The following is a 24726-nucleotide window of genomic DNA, read 5'->3' on the forward strand; positions in this document are numbered from 1 at the left end:
ATTTGCTTTCTTGCCTGACAGCTCAGTGCAAGGACCCGATCGACACCAACGGCCAGAGTAGCAGTGCAGCAGGACAATTATTAAATAAATAACTTATTTTTTTTTTTAATGCAACTCACAGAATTTCCAAGCAACTTTATGCCGTTTTATTACAAATTAAAGACATGTAGCTATGATACAAGAAACCAGTGTGTTGTTAGAAATGTTTTCAAATCACAATATACATATTCACATGACATCTTATGATATCTGTCAATCAACAAACCCAGAAACACAGACCAGGATATTTTCAACAAGGCCATCAAAGCAGGTGGGCAGGTTGCTATGGTCGCAGGTAGGTCAGTAGAAGGGGATGGAAACTCATGTGGTTCTTCTGCTGCTGCATCAGGGGACATCTCAAGGGCAGGCAGGAACACAACCTCGTGCTGTGCTATCACGTTGCCTCACCCACTTGGTTCAACTCAGAATCTTCACATGGCGGAAAATCATCTGGAATTGTCCTGTCACGAGGTTGTTGTCCCTTCCACCTTTAAAATGAAAAAAAAAAAAAGAGGAAAAATATACCAAAAAGGGAAAAAACATAAAACAGATGTAATATATCTTTGTCAATCTCATTTATTTAAAAATGCTCCATTTTAAAATCCATATGGATGCTCGGATTGAGTTGAAGACCAGCTCCCACTGACAATGACTGAATTGATAAATTCTGATAAAACGCTGCATATATTCAATAACTAATTTTTTCAAAAATATTTTTTTAAAAGCTGATCTATAAGCTTACAATGCATCCTAATTGAAGTTATTGTCAAAGATCTGTTCTCTCCAACGTAAAAAATTATAGATGCAAACCTTCAATGTCAAATGTATTCAAACCAGTACAATCATCAAGTGCAGCATGCCTACTTTTGCAAAGTCTTTGAATGTGGAAGTGGAAGTTGCAGAGTCTCTCGGAGGTAGTGATAAACTTTTGGTTCATTGAGGTGGAGCGCGAGGGCAAATTCGCGCTGGTCCTTAGAATACTCATGGCTCCTCTTTGCAAGGAGGTCGAGTTTAAGCCCTGAAATTCAGTAGTAAAAACACATCCCTAAGTCAGTTTTAAATAGCACTTCGGAAGTCCTGCAAAACATATAAATATTAAAAGGTGCACCAAAACAGCTACAGTACCGTTTTTCGGACAGGTTACGCCTGTAAGTGATTTTTTTATTTATTTTTTGCTTTGTACTTGTGCAATGACAACCAAAGATTAGCCACGTTTATGATTTTTTTTTTATGGTTACTTAGGTTATTTTGTTTGATATGTAAATTTATTGATGATCTTAGTTATTAAAATGCAGGAATTGCACGATAAAAGAATTTGTGAGAAATCATCCTGATTTTGATGTATGAATTTCAAATCGATTCCATATAGAGAGAGTTAGTTCGGGGCCTGCATAAGTTTGCTGTCTGGTAAGACAATTAAAGTCAATTATTAAAGATAAATGTGCTCAAGCTAAACTAAAACTTAAATCAAGTGCAGAGACGCTGAATCGAGGGAGTTAGGCATTTATGTGCAACATTTCTACAGAGGCGAGGGCCCAGGTTATTGGAAGGAATATTCTAAAGTATTAACATAATGGGTGTTAATATTGTGGCACACATGGTTTGATGTAAAATAATTATTACTTAATTTGGAATCCCCTCCCCACAGAATAAACGCACCTAAAGGTTGAATTTTCCTCTTTTTGACTTTGGTCCACCATCCTATATTTATTATTTGAAGAAGAAAAAAATACTACAAGCTAAAGAACACATCTTAATCAGGGGTACCAATAATTATGGAGGGCGGATTTCATACTGTACACTTAAATTTTATTTTCAAATTTACCTGAGTAAAAATCAAGCTTGTCTTGAAGCTCTATGTTGATGAGGTCCTTCTCCTTCAGTTGGTCGATCAGACAGCGAACTGTATCCTTGGCCCTACTTTCCCTGATTTTTGCATTCCTGCTCTCCCGTTCCAGACTCTCCACTCTTGCTAGGGCTTCATCCAGTCTTTTCTTCAGAAGAACAGCAGACGGCAATGAATAGGAGTGATCCTAAGAGAAAGGTGGATGAAAATATTTTGACTTAGGTTTAAAGTCCCTGAAACATAAAAATAAAAGTCGTGAATTTGCGACCAAGCCTGAATGAATAAAAAATAATTATAAAACATCAATTGAGGCTTCAAAAACTTCCAGCCATCAAAAGCACTCACAGGTGCATGGTACTGGGAAACATTCTCAATGTTATCGTTAATCCCCAAATCACCATTCTGGATATGACAAAGACAGAAGAAACAAGGATTAGTACAAACAACAGCAGGTTACAATGTAAGATCAATAGTGACAAATCCATATGGTTATAACCTTAAGACTCTCAACAATTGGCTCAGGGTGTTCTGGTTTCAAGACATCCTGAGACAGGTTCGTTGTCTCTAGATCAGCTCTCTTAGAAGCTAGCGTTTTCCTACCTTTTACTGGCTAAAACAACAAAAAGATTGAAATATAGATTAAAACCAAATAATTCAACACAGTGATTATATACACATCTAAAACACCTACTGTATTTAAATCTTTATGTTACACATACTTTTGCGATATACCTACTTTTTGGAGATGATCCGGAAAGCTGAAAACTGATGGCATAGCTCCACTTCTAAGTCGGACATTTTGTCCGGTCCTGTCAAAGTCCTCAGGTTTAAAATGAGCACTGCAGAGCACGGAGTAGTCACTGGCTATGAAGTTTTCTCTACACAGGGCAACTTCCCACCGCCTCCTTTTATGTTTTTCTTTTGGGAACCTTAAACACAGACAACAATAACCTTGTTCATTAATATTTAAATATTCATAGAGTTATACATTTATTTTGTAGCATGGCACAAGATTGAGTCATGTTCTGGTATACAGTATGAAGTCAAAATCCAAAAGGGTGAGTGAATCTGTGAGAAATGTCAAAAAAGTGAAAGCATGGATTGCTGTAATTTGATTTCAAAATGTGATGAAATGTCATTTGACTACTATAACAATCTGCCTGGTTTGTATGCTTGTCATAGGCAAACAATACGATCCGTCATTTGTTTTCACTGGATAAAGGAAGCTTTTGCATTAAGGACATATCAGAATCGGAATTGTCTGGAACTGACTGACATTACAGTCGCTCGGGGCTCAGGTAACGGCCATTTTTTTCTGATGCTAAACCATGATTGATCGTTACCTGAGCAACTTGATGTCACTTTAGTTGACAGCCAGTGACAAAATGACTGCCTCCTGGGACGGATTAAAAACAGGTGGATTTAGTCAAACGTATTTAATGCCCTTTTAGGCTATATAATTCATTTTAGCATAAAACCATTTCAACAAATGCTGTTAGCATTTTACTCAAGTGGACTACGGGTTACATTTGTATTCAAATTACTTTTTAATAACAAGTACGGACAAAACTAGAGTTCAAACATACTTGTGAAAGGTAATATTCCGTGCCTTGACCTTGGCATTTCGCTCATTTTTGCAACCATGAGCAACACAATACTCGGGCATCTTCCTTCGTACGTCTTCTGAGGTGCTGGACTGTAAACATGGAAGTCATTTGTTTAAATAATAATAATTAAAAAATATATATAAACGTGTCCACCAGTCTTGTACACGTCTGATGTGCGTAACAATCTAAAAATGTGTCAAAAGCAGTAAAAATTCAGTTATTTAATGAAGACAAACAAACATACCTCAACACTGCCCTCTTCTTCGTCGTCGTGTTCTGGTTCACACATGACTAGAACACACTAGCGCCAACTAATGATCTGCAATGATTAGTGCTGTCCTGCCCATCAAGCAAAAAATATAGTAATAATAAAAATAATAACTTTTTTAATTTATTTTGTCTAGTAATACAGTAAAAAAATACTAATTTCAATTTTTTTCTTATGTCGCCTCTCATATTTTTTACACTTCATAAAAACATGTTGAATAGATTTCATTTCATTGCATATTTCCCGTTTTGATGTTTTCCAAAAGTAACAAGGTTTATTTATTCTGGGAAAGAGGTCACCAACCTTTTCAAAGCTTTGAATTTGAGAATGGGTACTGAATCATTAATGCCAAGGGCTACAAATTTGATACAAAATTCTGAAATTGCAAATTTGCTCAAGCTTTAACAATGTTTTTACTCTTATGTTATATTATCATAATGTTCATTAATTTTACAGGGTTGGGGGATCCAGGACCAGAAAGCAAAAATCACGCCACATATTTGTTTTAGCCACAGGTGCTTCTTACTTTATTGGCAGGAAACAAGCTCATCTCCACCTGCTGAGTACAAGCAGGCCAAATTGTTTCAGGGTTTTTACTTTTTTCACTTGAATTCCCCAACCCTCTTCATTTATAAGATGACACTGATCGTGTTAAGTTCTCACAATAACATACATATCAACATGCAACACTTTATTTCTATAAATCTCTGCCGTTGTTAACATTTCCCAATTACACAGGCCCGTGGCTACTCATGTGGTTCTTCAGAGCTTCCTGGCACCTTGTGCCTCATAATCAAACACTAAAAGAATAAAATAGTACATCACATGTCTCATTTTCACTTTTTTAAAAACATTTCAAGGTCCCGAGGTTTGCACTCTAGTGAGTAATATTCTAGATCCATCATGCATTCTCCTTGGCTGGTAAAATAATCTTTGATTGTACCGTACCCCCGGCCAAGAAATTTAGCTCCAATTACAGTCCTTTTCTAAAATAACACACCAGTTGCCCTGGTCATGGTAGCTACTCTGCACTTTGACTCCCTTCACCTGCATACACAGCTGCTCCAGCTCTCCCTGCTGGAACACGTGGTAATAACGGTGGAAGACGGGCACCAGGCCACACTGCTTTTCTGACTCATGATGACTGTCGACATTACAGTGGGATCTAATGCTGGACTCGGACTTGTTTGGACGAGAGTCTTTTGAAACCTTTTTACACTTTGTTTTATCCATATCTGTCCTCGCCTTTCCTGAGTCACCCTCCCTTCTTTTTCCGTCTTTGAGATGCCATGGAACAAGAAGGTCCCGAGAGTTGAAGGCTGTGCGATTAACATGAACACTAAGTTTGTCATCAGCCACTTTGTAATCATCTGAGGGACTTTTCTTGTTATCTTCAGGGTTGCTCTCCGTACATATAGCGGATTTTCCGTCAGGCTCAGGGTCGTCCTTGGCTGTATTGCTTTTAGGGTTGTGGTCTTTGAGGTACTTGGACTTCTGCCGCTTGTACTCTTGCTCAAAAGCCCAGACATAAATGAGAGCGTGACCCCCAGGCTTCAAAAGTCTCACCAACTCCTTCACAGCTGCCAAGCGACGCTCCTACGACAAAAAAAAAAATCACAAACATTTTACATTAGTTTTCAAGAAAAACAAAATGTCATGTTACAGTCAATTTCCCCTCCAAGCATGCATTTGGACCTGGGTTGAGGAGTTGGAGCACAGCATTGCTATAACTGAAACCATTTCCCCCAAGCTATCCCAAAAACATTGGAAGTACACAATTGTCCACAATTTGTCATTGTATTTTGGTCAGATTGAATGTATAATGTCCGTATTACTGTCTTCTTTTCACCGTGTCCTTTTACAATACATACTGGTGTGGAAAAGTGGTGTATGACAGCTATAGAGATGCAGGCGTCACAAGAAGCCGTTTGAAGCGGGACACAGAGGGCATCGGAAACAAATGCCTGGAAACCTCGCTCAGCACAGATTTGGATGAGGGCGCTGCTCCGATCACAGCCCAGCTGGTACACAAGAAACAAACATACAATATATTATGATTTCTACAAAGAAAAAAGACAATTTTTTTAAGCAGAATATTTAACTAATACCAGTCCTTAAAAAAGAAAAGCATGCTAAATTCGCATGTTCAGAAAATGTGGAGGAAAATCATTTCCTCACTTGTGCGTGTATCAATAAATTATTAAAAAGTCACACAAGAAAAATAATAAGATAATAATAGTATGACAAAGAAAGCGGTACTCACACTAATGACCTCCGGGTTGACACCCAGATACTTTCCATTTCCACAGCCAACATCAGCCAGCACATTTCCAGGCGTGAGCGAGGCCAAGAAGTGACACACACGAGGCCAAGGGGAGTGGCGCGTGCTGCTGAAGTGGGGGGCGATGGCATCGTACACCCGGTGAACGTACTCATCCTCCAGGCGGGCGGCATCACCGCGGCCTCGAGGAAGCGAGGGGGGAGACGGTGGAGAGAGAGCTCCTTGACTATCACAAGTGGAGGGAAAAGCTGGAAAAAAGGCAGGAAGCAAAACTATAAATGTAACCTACAGTATTTAATTTACTTTTTATTTGCATTTACTTTGGACAGCCTATAATATAATAATCCACTAGACAATGTATGCTTGTTTACATGGGATGTGTGGCAATGCATATTACATCTTTTGTAATTCAAATAATGGTGAGCAAAATGGAACACAGTAGAGGTGGTATATTAAATCCATATTTTAAAAAAAGTATCATGTCATTGTGCACTTGAATAGGGCTCACCACAGCAGCAAGGTCCATGTCTGATCTTGCGGAAAGTGAAAGACGTTCGAGTGCCCCTTTTGCTCAAAGTGAGTTGGTTGAGGGCACCAAAGTCACATGTTGTAGGGCCCGAGGATAGGGAGTCGCTTGCGGGCACCGTGTCAAATTTACGAGGGGTGATTCTGTTTGAAAAAGGAAAAAAAAAAGATAAACAAAATGTTATGACAAATTAAATCTTACCAGTAAAAATTGAACCCCTGCTGTGGACTGACCCATGAGTCCAGAGGTAACGGCTCTCTCCTTGCATCACCAAGAGACTCCGTGCTGGCAAAAACACGCTTACTACACGGCCGTCGGGATGGCGAAACTCCATCACAGTCTGTAAGAAGAAACGCAGAAAACAAAAATGATTACAACCAATTACGAAAACAAACAAGGAATGTAGTAACTACATGTCTGTCAACAAAAGAAAATGGGCAAAAGCTTTTTTGTTTAGTCACGTAAATTGGACCAAATAATATCCTGCTGTTCAGCTTCTAATTACGGTAGATTGGTTCAACATCATGGACTGTTATGATTCAAATTTCTTCTTTTTAACCATAAGAATAAGGCAGGAACAGCAGTGCTCATTTTCACTAACATGCTGCAGAAGCATCATCATCATCATCAGCATCATCATCATCATCATCATCATCATCATGAGAGATGTTTGACTCTAATTTTTCCTTTCCTTTCCGGAGCAGAACAGCGTGAACTCTTGAGGGAAATTACACCGACGCTATTTCCAACTGCATCCTGCACAACTTCTGACAGCAGGTAAATTGAATTTTGTGAAGACCGGTGTGCGTGCGTGCGTGCATGCATAGATGTGCTGATGGAATCCAGACAAATGAATCCGACTGTTCCCTGAAACAGCTGACCACGCTCTCTACAAAGCCACTCACACCGTGTACATTTGCACGATAACAAGATTCAAGGCCAACCATTAGAGGAGGCGTGTTCACAATTTAAAACAATTCTAAAGTGTCTTAATGAAATTCTTTTGCCAAAGTACCTCAAGGATCATGCAAAGGATGAGATGGTGTGGGGGTGGGGGAAATATGTACTTGGTGGTTAGACATTAAATAGGCGGGCAGCTACGCTAGAGACCCGACTATTAGTATACAAGCACTTAAATACTCCATTTAACATACTGTGTCCTTAAATATTTCTTAAGGTGTTTCTAATTTCAAGTAGTGCAAGACTGAAATGTATCATACTGAGAGGTCTTTGCAAAAATGTGGTTACGCCATTGCTGAGGAAAGGTTAGGGTTCATTTAAAGCTAGGAAAGTCATTTCATACCTTTGTCCCCAGGCTTAGTGAAAGGATGGTGTCCTCAAAGGCAGAGTGAGTATCCACGTGAGGAGGTATACCTACAAATGTAACAAATCATCATTATTAAACACGACATTCATTTACATATTTAAAAAACAAAGTTTGTTTGTAAGCAAAAAATGTTGCAGTAAGTCAATGTTCAACTAAAGAAAGACGAGAAAATCTTCCTTCATGTGTGCAAAGGCTGTGCTGCCATCTTGTGGTAAAAACAAAACATTTTCTGTTCAAAGTGACAATGACCGTAAACCTGACAAATGCAACCCTACATGTTCCCTATGATATGGATAAACCTAAATGTGTAACTAATTTCCCTTCCAATAAGTTTTTTTTTTTTAACTGTGTGTATGTCACCACAGCTTTTTTTTTTCTTTCTTAATGGATCTATTCGTCACCTGTTATATGAAAGTGGCTATGGCGCTGTAGGACATATATACATGCTAGAACAAACCCTGTCCAGACTCGTACTGGTTTACAGTCAGCTGGTCGGGCATGAACTTTGTGTGTCCACTCTCCATAATTCTTTGCAGTACAGGCTGACACTCCTCGGGAATACCTGGATACACATATTTTCGCATTCACATTTCACCTTTTCCCATAATCATGCAGGTAAAAAGTTGAAATAAAACTTATGGTTAAATGCAACTCATCTTACCTACGGGTAATGGCTTGTCTTTGTCCACATTGTTGTTGTCGTAGCGGAATTCAAAGCCAAAATGTTTGACTCTTCTGTGCTTCAGAGCTTTTTGTGCTGTGTGTAATAGAACATTAGATATCCGCTGGCAAACCAGTTAAATGATTAGTCTTCTAACATGATAAAATATACTGCTTTGGTTATGTACCTATAGTATGTAGTAGTAAATTCAGCTATTTACAAGGTACATTGCTTTCTCCCTAACAAAACCTGGAATTTAAACCATTACCATATTAATATACATATTATACACAACAGAACTTAACACTAAATTAATGCCCTGCAATTGGCTAGCGATCAGTTTGGGATCTACCCAGCCCTTCGCCCAAAGTTAACTTCGCGACCCTGTTGAGGTTAGAAAGTACAGATGATGGATTGAAACTGCTCAATAAACACTTTCCTGTTACCTCCATTGAATGTCTGTCAAGCACCGGAAACGGTGATGAATATTACTTAATTTTAGTTTTGTGAAGTTATTATGCATGGTGAACAGTTAAGGTTTTGTTAACATATTTTTCCAATCTCATGAAAGATAACAATGTTAACGTTAACATTTTACTTAAAGCATTGCCTGTACAATTAAAGGTTTGCACGTAGAACAAATTGACTCTAGAAATTATTTCCAAAGTAGTTTTTTTTGTAATAGAACAAACTAAAAGTGAATAAGCATCAAGTTTTAGACTGTTTTCAGACTTTACTTTGGATTAATTTTGAGTTTTATGCCAAACTGCAATACAAGAAGTCAGCTTGAGTCACTACAAGACATTACACAGCTCCTCCTTACCAGTGACATCATCACTAGTAGACGACCAGTCGATGGCAGCAAGCAGAAGAGCTTCTTCCTCTGGAGAAACAAAGTCCTCCACCAACACCAGTCCAGTTGGCAAAGTCACACAAGCCTGCTGTTCACACGGCACTGTAAACATACACATAAATATTGTTTGGAAATAATCATTCATTCAGAATGACAGACAATGTGTGACATGGAAGCAGACTAGAATTTTGGAAACAGTCAGTCTCCTCCATCCATCCATTATCATTCTGAAGCACTTCAATTTTCCTTATTTTAGTGCACGGTGCAATTCAAATCACCAACCCTCGTGTCCCAAAACAGATGACAAAATGCTACAGTACCTGAGTTAACAAAACTGAGATAGAGAGTCACACTATTCTCTCTACACTGAAGCGTATGACCATTCAGGCGGATGTGAGCTTTCCGGGCATTCTCCTCAGATCTGCATGAAGAGCAACAGCATAAGGAGGGAAATATGTTAACACTTACCAAAAGGCGGTTTTATGATTGGTTTTACCCATATGTGACAAAAGCATAGGGCTTGTGAGGGGGCATGAGGAGGGTCTCCACCTCCCCGATCTCTTTTAGCACAGCAGACAGCTCCTCCCTACTAACACCATTCCCAAGGCCACCATTAGCCACCACCAAATTCTGAAGAGCAGACACAGATGCATTTCCATTGGACTGTGTGAAACAAAAACATCATACTGTACATGTAGTCATTCTAATATCTCACACAGCTAGAAAACAACATCTGTATATGATATGACGCTACATTCCCTTTCTTAGCTTCTCTGTTTACGCAATTACCTTGGTGGGCTCCGACGTAGTATTGATTCCTTCGTGTTTCAGCAAAGTGTGACTGGATTTAATCTGTTTACGGAGAAGTTTCTTGTCAACTTTACCCCTATGGCGAGCCTTGAAGTTGTTTTCCACATTTATGTCCATTGTGCGTCTTTTTAGGTTTGTCCGGTAGAAACGTGAAACGCTGATGGTTCCTACAGTGTTCTTCTTCATCTTCTTCTTCATTTTTGACAGACTGGTCACATCAAAGTGCATTGCTGCCCTCCACTGGAACTCAGGAACGCTAGTGAAAAATAATTTTCCTCTCTCCGACCATTTCTGCTGCATGCTGGACAAATCAGCACATACTCCCTGCAAAGTATCATACTTTTGAGTCTCTCTAGAAACATGGCTTTGTGAGACTCAAAAACGGCAAACTACACCCACAACAATTAACAATATTGTAAAATCTTCTGTACCAGTGTCATTCAAAGATCAGCATTATTATAGTTGTAAAGACAGACGCTACGGTGCAGTTAAAACCGAAGTGGAGGTACACTTTCTTTTTTCAAACCTGATAGTCAAACATATTTTACTTTCACTTATGGCCACATTATATACAAGTCAAACAATGATAGCAATGCCATGCTTTAATGCCTCTCTAATCTTCCATCAAAAGATTGGCAAAAATACTCCAAGGATCATTCTCTAGTCATCGCTAACTTGATACTGAGGGACTAACTAAAGAGAGTGACTCTCCCTGGGACTCTTTGTCAAAGAACAAGCCATTCACAGTTTAGCAGGCCCTTGAATTGTTAAGTGATAAATGGGTGTGTGCCCGTGGTTGGTCAGAATTCCTACATAGCTTGTCTCGAGTTATGAATCTGTTCGTGTAACTCTTTGTGATTCCTTGTTTACACGAACCATTACGGATGTGGATCTTTGTGTGTCTTGAGTTATTGTGTAACGTAGGACTCACCTGTCTTTAGTCATCAAAGTGCTGCACCAGGCTGGGTTTGCCAGTGGGAGCCCTTCGACGTCAGTTCAGTCTGCAAAACAACAGCTGGTCAGAAAGGGGAAAACGGATGACTGATCCTTCCTACATGATAACAGCACTCAGCTACATCTATTTTTAAAGCACTTGAAACTATCTTTATTTTATATTGTTGAGTTGCAGCCTGAAGAAAAAATGGCAACCTTCTTCAACTGTGGTAAAGCAACATCCCAAGAGATATGCTGAAATCTGTTTTTGTGAGCTTTCTATGCATTTTTAGGGCATATTTCCCAAATATTTGTGTTGCATTGCAAATTGTATGCATTGTTCCCCATGCACATATTTACTTTGAAGTTGAGCTTCAATTTTATTTTTTTTTACCTTCAACACAGCTACTGAGTAGTGAAACATTGCGAACTTGAGTGGGACGGTGTGTCTACCTTGAGGCTCGCCACCACTCTTTGAAATGCTGGGCTGGAAGCCAGACACCAAAGTCTTGCCAAAGACATCTTTGTATTCTAATTAGCTGGGGACTGTTGGATGGAGACGAGTACATGGAGAAACCAGATCTGGGTTTTTAAAATAGTAGTTCTGTTCTTTACTAGTCCAAAAGGTTTGGGTGTTAACTGATCAGCCTGTATTTGGAAGAGGATGAATCATATAAAAACCAAGGTGATGAAACAGCAAGGTAAGAGAGATGAAATCAATCTAAACCAGCTGGGTTTATTTTTGTATGAAGGAAAATCAGATTCCAACTTTATCTCATGTGCTACAATAATGTATTCAAGGTATTAAAGTACTGTAATTGAACTTAAATGCTGTATTAGCTGGGGAGGATTGTTTTCGTAAAACTTAGTGTTTGTGGAACTAATTTCTAATTCAAGTCCAAAACGATTCATAATTCAAAGACAATTTTAAAAATACATTTTTTTTTAAACTGTAGTGTATGTTGTATAAAAAAATAAAATAAGACGTAGTGTCAGCACAAACTGAAAAAAAACGATTTGGCAATGGAACATGGCACTAAGGTGAGTTTGCAATCCTTGTTAAACATACGGTACATGGTTTTGGTGGGGTTGGCCTTTAGCAGGGGTGAATTCCTGTCTCTTGTCCAATCACAGCTGCCTTTGTAAGAACATTTAAGACCCTCGAAATGTGGAAAGCTGAAGGCTCAATACACTTTTTATTGCTAGCAATTTTTTGGCCTATGATGCAGGTATAATTAGCACGTACTGAAATAGGCAAACATTTAGTTGATGGATTTCTGTAATCAAATCATGTTATTCTTTTCATTTGTCTTTCCCCATCAATATGCAGTATTTTTAATGAGTAACCTATTTATAAACTAATCATTAATATGTGTGTCTTAAGAAAAAAAAAGAACAAAATAATATGTGTGTAGTGGAGCAAAGGTCAACAACTTTCAATTGTACGAAAATAAATACCTTAAATATTTAAACGCGTAATCTATAAACACTATAGGCATACAAAACGCCATTATATTGTTTACTATTTGTTCTGTAGCCTACATAAAACATACTTTCAATTAAAAAAAAGGTCATATTAATATGGCAAAACAAAATTCTAATTGTGTCTGCCTATGTTAATTCATAACACAGTACTCATAAATTCTCATTAAATAGCATGAAAAGTTGACCAACTGAATATTTCCAAACTACTTTCTCACCTCGATTCTTTAGAAAATAAAGCAAATTGTTTTTAATGTAAGATGACATATGAAATGTCCACTGTCCACATATTTTTGGGTTTTGGAGTCCTTTTAAAGCTTTTTTTTTTTTTTTCTTGGCAAGAGTTCAGCCATTTTTCGGATCTTCTTTCTCTACTGTTTTCATTATTATTGTTCCACTAACGGTTATAGTAACTCAAACCAAATAATAACTTAGGCTATGGGTGTATGTTTCCATTAATTCATATATTGTGTGATTGTAAGAGAAGGACGAAAGTTGTTATGTCAATGACTTAAGGAGAATGGGTGGGAGTAAATAAGTTTTACTTCTTCTCACTCCTTATCGAATATTCATTGTTTTCTTTTCTATGGCCTGTTTTCTTTTGATTCTTCTTTTCTTTCTTTGATTATTGTCACTTATTTCAATGCATAAATAAGTGACAATAATCAAAGAAAGAAAATATTGAAAATATTATATATATATTATATATATATATAATATATTGAAAATATTCTAAATAAACATTTCAATCAAAGTAGTAGTAGTTGACTGTATAAACATAAGAGGGACATACAAGCACATACTCTGCAGACACGTATTTATGCAGCATGTATTGAATGGTGTCTCTGAGGTGCTGTTGACACTTCTGTCTCTACTGCTCCAGTCGGCAACACTGCCAGCACTTTTCTATCTAACACACACACATACATAATCAGCTGTTAGGTTGCTCTGCGGTCTATCCTGTCTGCACGCTTCAGCCCGTTTTATATCTAATCAGAGCCACACTGGATCGCATGACAATGGGAATCCTTGGGTCAAACAGCTACTTGTCCAACATTGGCAGAATTGTATGCGATAGAATGACACCAATGGCAGCCATTTTGATCTGTCCAATCCCTCGGGAATTCCCTGTGATGGAAAGGTTCAAGATAGGCCTACTCGAACACACTTTGTCCTGCCGTGACCTCGAGGTGTGCACAGGAGAAGGTGTGTGTGTCACGGGGTTTAGCACCAGTTGGGAGATAATGCCAGTCTAAGCAGCTGTCAAGTGTGAGATGAGCAGAGGGGATTGCTGGCTGATGGTCAGATTCTTTCTTGGGACCAGCACAGCACGGAGAAATGCAGAAGTGGAAAACAAACAACCACAAGAGTATCATTTGGAACGTGATCACAATGTATGCTTTCAAAGGGAAGTCAATCCCTCCCCAAAATCTTTACAATTATATGTTCTACGTGCTCCCACTGATCTAAAAATGGCATTCTGATTAATATTGCATCCACCCATTTTCATCAATCTCTGCGGGCTGCCATTTTTCCACTTGTTGATTAAAAATGACATAACAACCAATCACAACTAAGCTTCAAAAGCAGGTGAGCCGAGAGCCCTCAGTAACTGTGATGTCATTTTTAGTCGACAGCAAGTGGCAAAATGGCCACCCCCTGAGATGGCTGGATTTTGCTGCTTAATTCATATTCCTCACACACAATATTAACTCATTCACTGCCATTGACGGTTATAGACATCAAAAATTCATTTAAACTATTTCTATTAGTTTAACATTTTTTTCCACTTTTGTTAACAAGAATATGAAAACCTCTTTTTTTTTTTTTTTTTAGAAATACAGATATAAAATGTGTGATTAGTAAAAACAATTAATCGCCTGACGCGACTTAAAAATTATGAAAAATTTGCGGCGTCAGGCGATTACGATTTTTAATCATAATTAATCACATGACTTCACTAGTTGACTCACAATTAATCACAAATGTTATATCTGTTCTAAATATACAATAAAAATATATAGGTTTTCATACTCTTGTTATCAAAAGTATAATTTTTTTTAAACTAATAGAAATAGTTCAAATGAATTTTTGACGTCTATAGCCGTCAATGGCAGTGAATGAGTTAATCAGAATGCCATGTTTAGAATAGTGGGGGCGCATAGAACATATATTAAATATAATAGTAAATAGTAAAATAATATTCTTGGGTTGACTTTAAAGACACTCATGTAGGTCGCACGAAACACAAAATGCAACCCACATCCACATAGACGATCTGGCCAGTCAGTTTTGGGGAAAATATAGGGTTGCATCTATATTTGACCAAAATGCAATACCATGTGTGGTCAAACCAATGTAAAAAACAGCAACCCCAGCAACTTGCAAAGTGAAAAAACTGACATAATAAATAAACAAAACTTTATTTGAATAGACACCAGAATAACATCTAAGCGCCTCTATGATGAGCACTTGATTGTATACTGTATTCCAATATTTTTTTTAAAGGATGTATTTTTTTTTTTTAAACCAAATTCAGCACTCCCTATTTGTTATAGATACCCATTGAGGTTTTATAAAATAATCCAACTCAGGCAAGTTGCTTTATTATATGTTTATTTATGTAACCTCCATTTTTAGGTCTTACGTGAGAAGCAGTGTTCAACTTGCATGCCTCCCTTTGGAAAGTTTGTGAAAAATGAAAAGTGATTTTAAATGTTGGAAACAATTGGCTACTGTACACGATCAAGGCAAAATGAATCGAAATTACAGGGCTCATTTATTTTCGTTTCCTCAGTGTTCAAAAAAATGTCTAATCATAGAAGGGCTCGTTTAGTCATTGTAATACTGCATTCTTTTTAAATATCTATTTTCGTGACTATGTATGTTTCAAACCTATTGTTCATATTTGAGCTCTAACATTACATGATTAGAACAACACTGAGAAGTGAAAAGTGGAGCAGAAGTTTTGTGCCGTGGTTAGACAGGACATGTCAAAAATGATGAATCGTAGCTTCAGTTGGACTTGAGTCTGAGCCTCCAATGTTACATTTTGAAAAGCTGACTGCATTATTCATCTTGTGCACAGCCTCACCCCCGATACTGTTACACATTCCTCTACCCATGAGACGATGCATGCATTGTATTTGAGGCAATTGTAATCCACCTCATATCTGCAATAATGTGCTATAAATAACCAGGCAGAAAGAGACTGACACTCTCTATGGTTATGTGTAGGAGAGATCCAGTGGACCAGATTGCGGAAAATAAAACACTTGATTGGTTGTTCATGTAAAAGTGTGGGTGACATCATTAGGTTTGCATGTGAACCATGGGCGGTCCACTGAGGTTGACTACTTTAGGGGCAAGCCCGGCCCATGGTGAGGGCAGAAAGCTGAAGATAGACACAGAGAAACAAAAACGAAAGAAGTGGACCGATAGGCATTTCCAAACTATATACAGGCTTCGTTTTGGGAAATCAAGACAAATATCCTATTGGAGCACATAACTTCCTGTTTAGTGAAATCAAAAGGGTGAAAAGGTAATAATCCATTCAAGGCTTAAATCTTTTTTTTTTCCCTCTCTCTTTAGGTCGAGTAAATACTGGATTTCTTAAAATGTGATGACTGGTTTATGATCATCTACAGTATAGGCCTATCTACTGTATATGGCACTCTTACACTCTTAGCTACCTTTTGTTTCGGTACCTCATTTTTAAAAGTCTGCTTATTTTGTTTGAAAATGCTGTACTTTTAAAGCTTTTAATTTAGCTTCTTTGTTTCTCTCAGGTGTGAGATTTGACAGCAAAACACGCATCTTCACTTCAAAATCCTTTTTGCCATCCCCGTGTCCTGTGAACCTCCTTCAGCAGCCGCTGCCTCCTCAGCATTGTCTCCCACCCTGTTTGGAAAGCTGCCATGGATCGTTCGGTGCAGGAACTCTTCCTCAACTTCATGATCGTCTTAATCACCGTTCTCTTGATGTGGCTGCTGGTAAAAACATATCAGGTCTAACATGTGGAGCATGGACATTACTCCCATCTCCTGTCGCAGGAGACGGGAGACATTTCACGGAGTCTGCATGATTTCTGCTGCTATTTTAGAGCACATTTTAGATGCAGTGTTTTCATTGAAGGAAACTATGTGGTTGTGATGCAGTTATTATATCAAAGCTAAACAATTCCGAGATTGTAAGGTGCCTTTTGAGCTACTTTTTCACGAGATCATGCTCAGGTATGAAAACCGAATTCCCAGAACAGAGACAAAAGGTTAACAAAAATCCACAAACAGGCACTTTACTGTGCAAATCTGTCCAGTGCCTGTTTTCAAACAATGTAATGTCATCAATGACTAGATGACATTTTATACACTCACCATGCTGTTTTGACTGAGTCTGTATACAATTTAACTATGTTTTAAGTGATCTCAGTGTCATATTAAAAAAAAAAAAGACTCAAACATTTAAATTTTTGCTGACTTCTTGCAAAATCAGTTCATTAACTTGAGTGACTGTAGCATTTTTTTGCACACAAAAGTATTCGTTTCAGGCTTTGTGAGAAAAAATAAACAAAAAGAAGTCCATTACTACTATTTTGTTGACTGAATGTGGAGAACTTGAAGTTGGAAGAAGAGCACTTTGAGAGCACACTTAACTCTTTGACTGCCAGACGTTTTCAGAAACGGGATGTCGCCAGTGCCAGCCGATTTAAGCATTTTGACTGATCTTTCAAGGTCCACAGAAAATGTTGTGTTTGGACTATGGAAACACACATTCCACCAAATGAAAAGATTGAACTATCATCTTTCATCAGAAAGTTGTTTCTACCTTATTACGTTCTTCAGTAATCAACAATAGAAAATGGTTACTTTCACCGAAATTCTCTGTTTTGAAACAAAAAGCGGAGAAAAAGAGCTTTTTGTGAAACAATGTTATTTCATGCACTCTAGTGAATTGTACACTTCTTTTTGTCCATAAATGATGCCACAAACACCTAAATAGTGCTTTACTTCTGTAAAACGCTTTCACCAACAATGAAAAAGTGTTTTTAGATTGCAAAATACGTTTATTTCCATTCAACAGTGTAACAATTTGACAAAACAATTTCGCAAACTATTTACAAATGTGTGCAACTGTGGTACTATTTACAATTATGTGGATGTTTCAAATACAGTTTTTCTTTTTATAACGCTCTCCTGCATGCAAGGAGACGCAGCAGGATTTGCACAACAGATTAGTTTCACTTTCGATTGTCCGTTTCGCGTGCAGACATAACACTTTCTTGACGGCCTTTTTTTCCGGGGAATAAATAGCAAGTAGCAGGCTGTACCCACTCCTCCGATGAATATGCATTGGACTCGGGGCACTCTTCGTCGTCCGATTGAACGTCCGCCTGAGCGTCCGCCTGAGCGTCCGCCTGAGCGTTTTCCGGTGTTAGCATCGCTAGCCCGTGAACCTTTATGACGTCGTCATAGCCGCCGCGTCAACGCTTCCAACTTCGCCGTCAACCTCGGAGTCACCATCATCATCATCGATGATGATCATCGTCGTCATCAATGTGCTCTTTAGCGTTGGTCGATGCCTTTCGTCTTTGAAAAAAATTCCCAAGTGTGAGCTGCTTGCAACCGGTCGCCATTGTTCGCTTCTTCAGCCATCTAGCTCCGCCTCACGTCTTCTACTGCCGCGTCAATGCTTCCAACCTCGGAGTCACCATCATCATCATCGATGATGATCATCGTCGTCATCAATGTGCTCTTTAGTGTTGGTTGATGCTTTTCATCTTTGAAAAAAACTGCTCGAGCGTGAGCTGCTTGCAACCGGTCGCCATGTTCTCTTCCCTTGCCCAGCCATTGTCCCCTCTAGCTCCGCCTCACGTCTTCTACTGATGCCTGCCCAATCTTGTCAAAAGAGAGTCATTGCTGCCATCTAGGGGCCAAAAATAGTCATTAGGCTCACTAGATCTGCTTGAAACTTTCACCACAGCTGGCAAAGGTTTCCCTCTACCCGTTTCAAAAAAAAAAAATGGGTGGACGTCTTTTAACGTCCTTGGCGGCCCTCCGTAGGTTTTTACAGAACGTCATTTAACGTCTTTGGCAGTAAAAGAGTTAATAAAACGTTATGGATTTATTCTCTCTGCATATGTATAGCCTCATGGCAACATCTTCATTTTACATTTGGGTCTGAATTACTTCTATACAATGAGGTCTGCTATGGCTTTAACACATTGATTTTACACCTCTGTGGTTGGGGGTTTGAATCCGGGCTCCAGCCGACCCGTCCTTGGTTCTCTGTAACTTGTCCATAGGTGTGAATGTGAGTGTGAATGGTTCTTTGTCTACATGTGCCCGAGAATTTACTGGTGATCAATTCAGGATGTACCAAACAGCCCTCCGGGAAGTCTCCAGTGAGAGTTATTAATGAATGGTTTGCTTACATCATCAATAAAGAACATGCTTTTTTCAAGGTTCTACAGCCTGCTTGCCGCCTTTGTGCATCATTCGGTGTCACTTCATGGGTTTGTGTGCCTATTAAAGCTGATGAGCTGACGGTGAAATTCAGTCAGGGCTCTGGGCATGGGCGCCACTTCCTCCCATTGACTTCTGAGGTTAGGGTCAGGGTTAGCATTGAACCCTGCACACTCAAATGACCCCTCTCGCTTCCACACACAAGTCTGTGGGTAGAAACTGTACACCTGCAGGATGAAACACACGAGTCATGTGTGACCAAGAAAAGCCTACAATACTTGTTTAATTGTGTTTATAAGATCCCACCTTGTAAGTGGACAGGTCACAGAGGTGCAATGTTTTATGAATTGACACGGCCTTGACCAGCGTTGCATGGAAAAACTGGCCGAACTCTGCCACCAAGCGGCACCACTGGTCCTGTTGGGTGTCATAGCTGAAGAAACAGTCCAGTGAGGGGTTGAAGAAGTCTGTTATCTCCACCTCTGATCCCAGAGTGTAGATAATAGGGGTGTGAATCTCAGCACTGAGGACGATTCGATACGCATCTCGATGCACTGCCAGCGATATACGGTACTTTAACGATACATGGAATTTTCTGGCGATGCCATGCGATTCACCGTCTTCACGATGCGATACGATGCGATGATCATTGAATTCAAATCAATGCGATCCGATACGATATGATGCAATTTGTTGCGATACGATGCGATTCAACATGATGCAAATAAGCAAAGGGGGAAATTCAGTATAGTACTACAAAACTACTGGCTTTATTCTTCATAGGCAGTAGATTTAACAAAAGTGCTGTTTTTGCCATCTTAAAAACACTCAATGAGCAACTTAAAGTGACACTTACAATAGTGCAATCAATGTTTGTTCATATTCCTGTCTGCAAAACATACTGCTTATATGAACTCACTGAGGTAGGCTAATACAGTATTAAGGAACAGAAAGTGCAAAACAACTTATACCCTTTCACAATTGGATTTTGTGCAAATCAAATGTAAACAAGTTGGCATCTGAAACTCACAGCTGTAAACACAGACTACTCTCACTGAGTGTCTCATTACGAAATGTCCATAAGAATTAAAAAGAAAAGAACATCTTTCGGCAAATACCACTCACTGTCAACACCTCACTTTGTGATGCATTTCATATGGTGCTGCTTCAGGGTTTTTTTTCCAGGAAGATTAGTTGGTCTACATGTTCAGGAGAAAGCCGACTGCGCTCTGCTGTTATAATGTCACCTGCTGTGCTGAACACTCGTTCAGAGGGGACACTTGTTGCAGAGATGGACAAATAGCTCCTGGCCAATTTTGAAAGCAGTGGAAGATCCACTTGTTCTTTCCATCACTGCAACACATCACCATTGACATCTAACCCATCCCTCCCCCTGTATTTTGTTATTTCCTCCTTAGCTTTCTCACCTTATGGTCTTGTCTGGTACTGTAGGAGCGAGGAAACCTCCAAACAACTGGTCCATGACTGACTTTTTCTTGGGAGGCTCTGGCTCATCATCTAGGGTAGACAAGGCAAAGCAAGACAGGACAAAAGAGACATGAGTCACAGCAATATGTCTACAATAATATCACAAACACAAACAACAACAAAAAATAGACAGTATAATGCACATCCCCCTCTGGGTGCAGATGCATTACAGGGATGTGATTTGACCAAAGTGAAATTATCTGAAAATTTAGCCGGGGGTCTGGGGGCCGCTGGCACCCAGCTAGGTCCAGGGCAGTGCCCTGGTGGGGGGAAAAGGGGGGCTGCTGTGTGCATGGTTCGGGGTTTCAACATCGCTGGAGCAGGTGCGCGGGTTCTTGTTACAGGGGAGAAGCACCACACCTCATCGGTAGCATCATGGAAAGGCTCTGCCACGTGGATTCGCACTGCCCGGCAACAGTTTCCACGGCAACCTCCAGTGATAACTATCTTGTGGGCAAAAGAGGAGAGGGATAAATTCAAATTTCATTCCCTTTTTTTTTTTTTTTTAAGATACAGTGTGTAATAAGTGACCACTAGATGTCGCTAAGGCATAGAATGCAGCTGCAAGCGCATGCAGTAGAAACACAGACACTACAGTGGCTTGGAGAGACCATACTCTACAAACCTACCACCAATTATTTTTTGCGTGATCAAACGAGCATCTCAGCGAGCGACGGCGACTTGGCAGCCGGTGTGAAGCCCGGCAAGCGACGCCAATAGACAGAGCGAGCCAGATTTAGCTAACAAAAGCAATTAGCTGGAGTTAGTCGGAACCGTAGGCTGGAGTGGCTAACAAGAGCGGCTAGCGGGAAAAGCTAGTAAAAGCTTGTGAGAGCAAAGCGGAAGGTGACAAATGACTTGAGCCTTTGGGGTTGATTTTAAATGTGATTGAAGTATAATTATTTCAATATTAACCAAAATAATGACGTCTGACAGTGTGTTGCACAGAAGTGATGTCATTTAGCAGCAGTTAATAGAAAAGCACCTTCAGATGATGTCGCTCCCAGGTGCCAATTTTGCATGTTTTACTTTTGGCTCCAAAGGCTCACCTTGCCTGCTTTTTCATTTAAGTCAGCCGAAACGCAACGCTAGGTAAGAAGGGCGTTGCTTTTTTCATTTTACCATGGTATTTATTAAATATTGCACACAGTAATAGTTTTCACTAACATTAAAAATCAAACGAAAACTAAGCATTTTTTAAATAACTACAACTAATAAACACTAACAGTGCTGCCCTGAAAACTAATTAAAATTAACTAAATAACATTTTAAAAACTCAAAAATGAATTTCTAAAACTATAATAACCCTGATTGATGCCCAACATATTTTCCAGAATACTGGATTTAACTAAACTGTGTAGGAGTTGTGGCAGTGTATATATACTGTATACAGTATTCCTGCTCTGAGCATCTGAGATCAGAGCCATACAGGAATCATTGCTGCTCAGCAGATCGGAATCACGAAAAGTCTTGCAGACAAGGAAACAAATTTGAGGATGAATTGAGATTAAAATATAACGTCAGCAACAAAGTCCAAGAGTAAATCTCTTTGCACCTGACCTTGAATGGGCAAATACCTTAAGTGCATGTGGAGGTAGATGGTGAAGTCTTGTTAGAGATAACAATTTGGGTAGCATGTCTTGGCGGACCCACTTTAAAAGTGACTTGACCACAGCCTCCTCACTGGGCAAACAGAGGGCATTTGACCTCAGGCATTCCTCCAATACAATCAATCACCTAACAATGATTGGAAGCGTTTTTAGAATATGCCATTCAAAAGGTAATTGATTTCTTGTGCGCGCATTCTATAAGGTTACGGTTAGAGCGTATGTTTCTTGTGTTGGAAAAGTCAAAGTAGAGTGGCTGACTAGCACCTGCATGTCCAGGAAGTCTTGGGTGTTGGAAAGGTCTTGGAAGTTTTCAACCACAAAGTCCATGGCATTTTGGAGGAGGGAGGCTGAGCCATACGCTTCACCAAGTGCCTATAGTGACAGGCAGTTATCAAGATCTATCGCTGCTAACAAAAAGTCACTGCAGGCTCTGGACAGAACTGACACCTGAAGACACAACAAGAAACATTATCAGTTAAGTCAAGTTAATAAGATATACATGATTTTTCTTAGACTGTGGAATGGATCCTGGGGTCGTGTAGTGCCGTTTCAAAGCATTTATTTGAAATCTGAAACTTGGCAACGGCTGCATCTTCAGTTATATGAGACACTTCAAATAAGTCATGTTATCAAATATTGTTATTGTATCGTTCACTTAGCCTTCAGAGCTCTAGAGACATTTGAAAGGAATACAAGTGGAATCGATTGTCTGTGGCTAATGAGCCATATGTTTCTACCTGCAAAAAGGAGGCAATCTGAAACAGTGAGTAAACGTTTCCTTCTGTGATAAGAATCTCGCCAGAGTAGGCAAAATCCAGGAAGGAGTCTTCCACAGCTGGAACTTGGTTACACAATGTTACTGAACCATCATCACGTTCTCGCATAGCCGCCTCAAACGGCCCTAAAGAACAGAAATGTTACAGAGAGAGAGAGTATGTACATTATATTTTCTGCCAGAATGTGCATACAGGTAGAAAGCGATCGAGACCTGAAAAAATCACTGCATGCTGCAAGAACACAGCGATGACAGGGAAAACTGTGTTCCTGGACTTTTACAGTGAAGTCAAATAGTAGGCATTGCTCTCGAAAAGACCTGAGCACACCCAGCAAATGAAGTCCATGTGAATTGGACACCTGCAGCAGCTGACGACGCTCTTGGATTTCACTGCAAGGCTCTTTCTGATCAGCCATCTTGATCACACAAAAAAAAAGATACAGATTGGATTTTTAAAGCAAGTGTATATGTTATTCTCTATATTATTTACCTATATTTCTATACAGTACTGAAGGCGTGACCATTGCAACTATACAAGCTTTTCATGTAAATGCATTATTTTAAATAGCGCCAATGTCAAACATTTCACTTTGCTCAGGTTCTACTTACAGTCGCAGCACCATGGATAGCGCTTTCTCCTACTACCCGGAAACGTGAAATCCCACAAAATTCGTAAATGCTCAGAGCCTGCTGTAACTTACTTGTTGTCGCTACACAATACCACACGCTAATATCATTTTAATACTATAAATTAAAAATATTAACGGGAAGCCCTTCTGGTTTAAAAGATTTAGGTTATATCCGGACTGAATGGTTTTGTTTTGACCGGAAGTAAACAGTGGTTAATGGGAACTGTAGTTCTACTTGATTGGCTTAAAAAAAATGAAATACAAAAAGGAAGTCCTGAGCAAACTTGAGGAGAATTAAATATCAAGATAGATACTGTAAACATTTATTTTTAAGGTAAACAGCATGTGCATGAATAATTATGACATCACAGCAACATTCATTCCGCATTAATGCACAGTTGTGCAAAGTGATCCTACTTTTGCATGGTGCGTTTTCTGTTTTGGACATGGACACGAACCCGGGGGAGGGTGGTGGTGGAGGATGGATGGATGGATGGATGGCTGGCATTGTTGAGAGTGGGCCCATGGTGAGCCCTGGGGATTGGTAGTAATAGTATATATAGTATTGCCATGTAAATTAACAAAGTCATTAGTTTCCATTACAGACAGTAGAACTCCATCACTTAAAAATAGAACTTTTTGTAAAGACTCACAGGCCTTTTCTACTCAAGAGGCATTTTAGGGTGAAAGAGGATGATGATAACCATCGCAGGTCTACCTCGACGATTGAGCTTTATGACGTAATGCAACTAGTTGCCGCGTGGTGTCGCTATCTTACTTTGAATCCCAACGCGTGGATGGCGTGGCGGTACTACAGTATTCAAGATGACTGAATAATATGATCAAAATATTGTGTCAATTAATAATAATAAAAGACTGAATTATACGACTGGATGATAACTTGGAGCCGTGTGCAGTGTTGGTTTTAAAACCAAATGTAGAGCAGATAACGCTGTCTGTAGATGTTACTGGAAAAAAAAAAAAAAACCTTAAAGAATTGTAGTATTAGAAATAGTTTGCTCTTTTTCTTTTTCTTTTTTTTTTACATCAGTTTTCAATAATGAATTAAACATAGCCTATAAACCAACCATATAAACTGAGGCAATATTCAGTAGATTTACTTGGGTAAT

At 39.2% G+C, this 24726-nt stretch overlaps 4 protein-coding genes across 7 annotated transcripts; 1 reads left to right on the forward strand and 3 right to left on the reverse strand.

Annotated features, from left to right (window-relative positions):
* Nucleotides 1-131: 131 nt before the first annotated feature.
* LOC144052168 (THAP domain-containing protein 6-like) lies at nucleotides 132-3829 on the reverse strand. Of its 2 annotated transcripts, XM_077566037.1 has the most exons (8): nucleotides 3737-3829; nucleotides 3472-3581; nucleotides 2622-2814; nucleotides 2382-2495; nucleotides 2231-2287; nucleotides 1865-2072; nucleotides 904-1057; nucleotides 132-527 (listed from the first exon to the last, which is right to left on the reverse strand). In XM_077566037.1, exons 1-8 carry the CDS (start codon nucleotides 3779-3781, stop codon nucleotides 434-436), a joined length of 975 nt encoding a protein of 324 aa, XP_077422163.1. In that variant the 5' UTR covers nucleotides 3782-3829; the 3' UTR covers nucleotides 132-433. The 2 variants fall into 2 exon arrangements, with proteins under 2 accessions (XP_077422163.1, XP_077422164.1); XM_077566038.1 differs by lacking the exon at nucleotides 904-1057.
* sln (sarcolipin) lies at nucleotides 2824-17202 on the forward strand. 3 transcript variants are annotated; one of them, XM_077566041.1, is made up of 5 exons: nucleotides 2824-2943; nucleotides 3068-3183; nucleotides 6070-6300; nucleotides 7272-7344; nucleotides 16422-17202. In XM_077566041.1, exon 5 carries the CDS (start codon nucleotides 16551-16553, stop codon nucleotides 16644-16646), a length of 96 nt encoding a protein of 31 aa, XP_077422167.1. In that variant the 5' UTR covers nucleotides 2824-2943; nucleotides 3068-3183; nucleotides 6070-6300; nucleotides 7272-7344; nucleotides 16422-16550; the 3' UTR covers nucleotides 16647-17202. The 3 variants fall into 3 exon arrangements, with proteins under 3 accessions (XP_077422167.1, XP_077422169.1, XP_077422166.1); XM_077566043.1 differs by lacking the exon at nucleotides 3068-3183 and having other exon boundaries at nucleotides 2827-2943; XM_077566040.1 differs by lacking the exons at nucleotides 2824-2943; nucleotides 3068-3183; nucleotides 6070-6300; nucleotides 7272-7344 and adding an exon at nucleotides 15977-16174.
* alkbh8 (alkB homolog 8, tRNA methyltransferase) lies at nucleotides 4439-10422 on the reverse strand. The gene is made up of 12 exons (XM_077566036.1): nucleotides 10198-10422; nucleotides 9905-10038; nucleotides 9729-9829; nucleotides 9379-9510; nucleotides 8556-8651; nucleotides 8352-8456; nucleotides 7871-7941; nucleotides 6801-6907; nucleotides 6550-6710; nucleotides 6024-6289; nucleotides 5632-5781; nucleotides 4439-5356 (listed from the first exon to the last, which is right to left on the reverse strand). The coding sequence occupies exons 1-12, from the start codon at nucleotides 10414-10416 to the stop codon at nucleotides 4724-4726; spliced, it is 2175 nt and encodes a 724-aa protein (XP_077422162.1). The 5' UTR covers nucleotides 10417-10422; the 3' UTR covers nucleotides 4439-4723.
* Nucleotides 16526-23087, reverse strand: LOC144052170 (kelch repeat and BTB domain-containing protein 3-like). The gene is given in 5 exon segments (XM_077566039.1): nucleotides 16526-16619; nucleotides 20522-20612; nucleotides 20943-21029; nucleotides 22457-22639; nucleotides 22930-23087. Coding segments are annotated over 4 exon segments (507 nt in total). The 5' UTR covers nucleotides 23077-23087; the 3' UTR covers nucleotides 16526-16619; nucleotide 20522.
* Between the last annotated feature and the right edge of the window lie 1639 nt (nucleotides 23088-24726).

The sequence above is a fragment of the Vanacampus margaritifer genome, chromosome 5 (assembly GCF_051991255.1).
Source record: "Vanacampus margaritifer isolate UIUO_Vmar chromosome 5, RoL_Vmar_1.0, whole genome shotgun sequence".
Classification (NCBI taxonomy): domain Eukaryota; kingdom Metazoa; phylum Chordata; class Actinopteri; order Syngnathiformes; family Syngnathidae; genus Vanacampus; species Vanacampus margaritifer.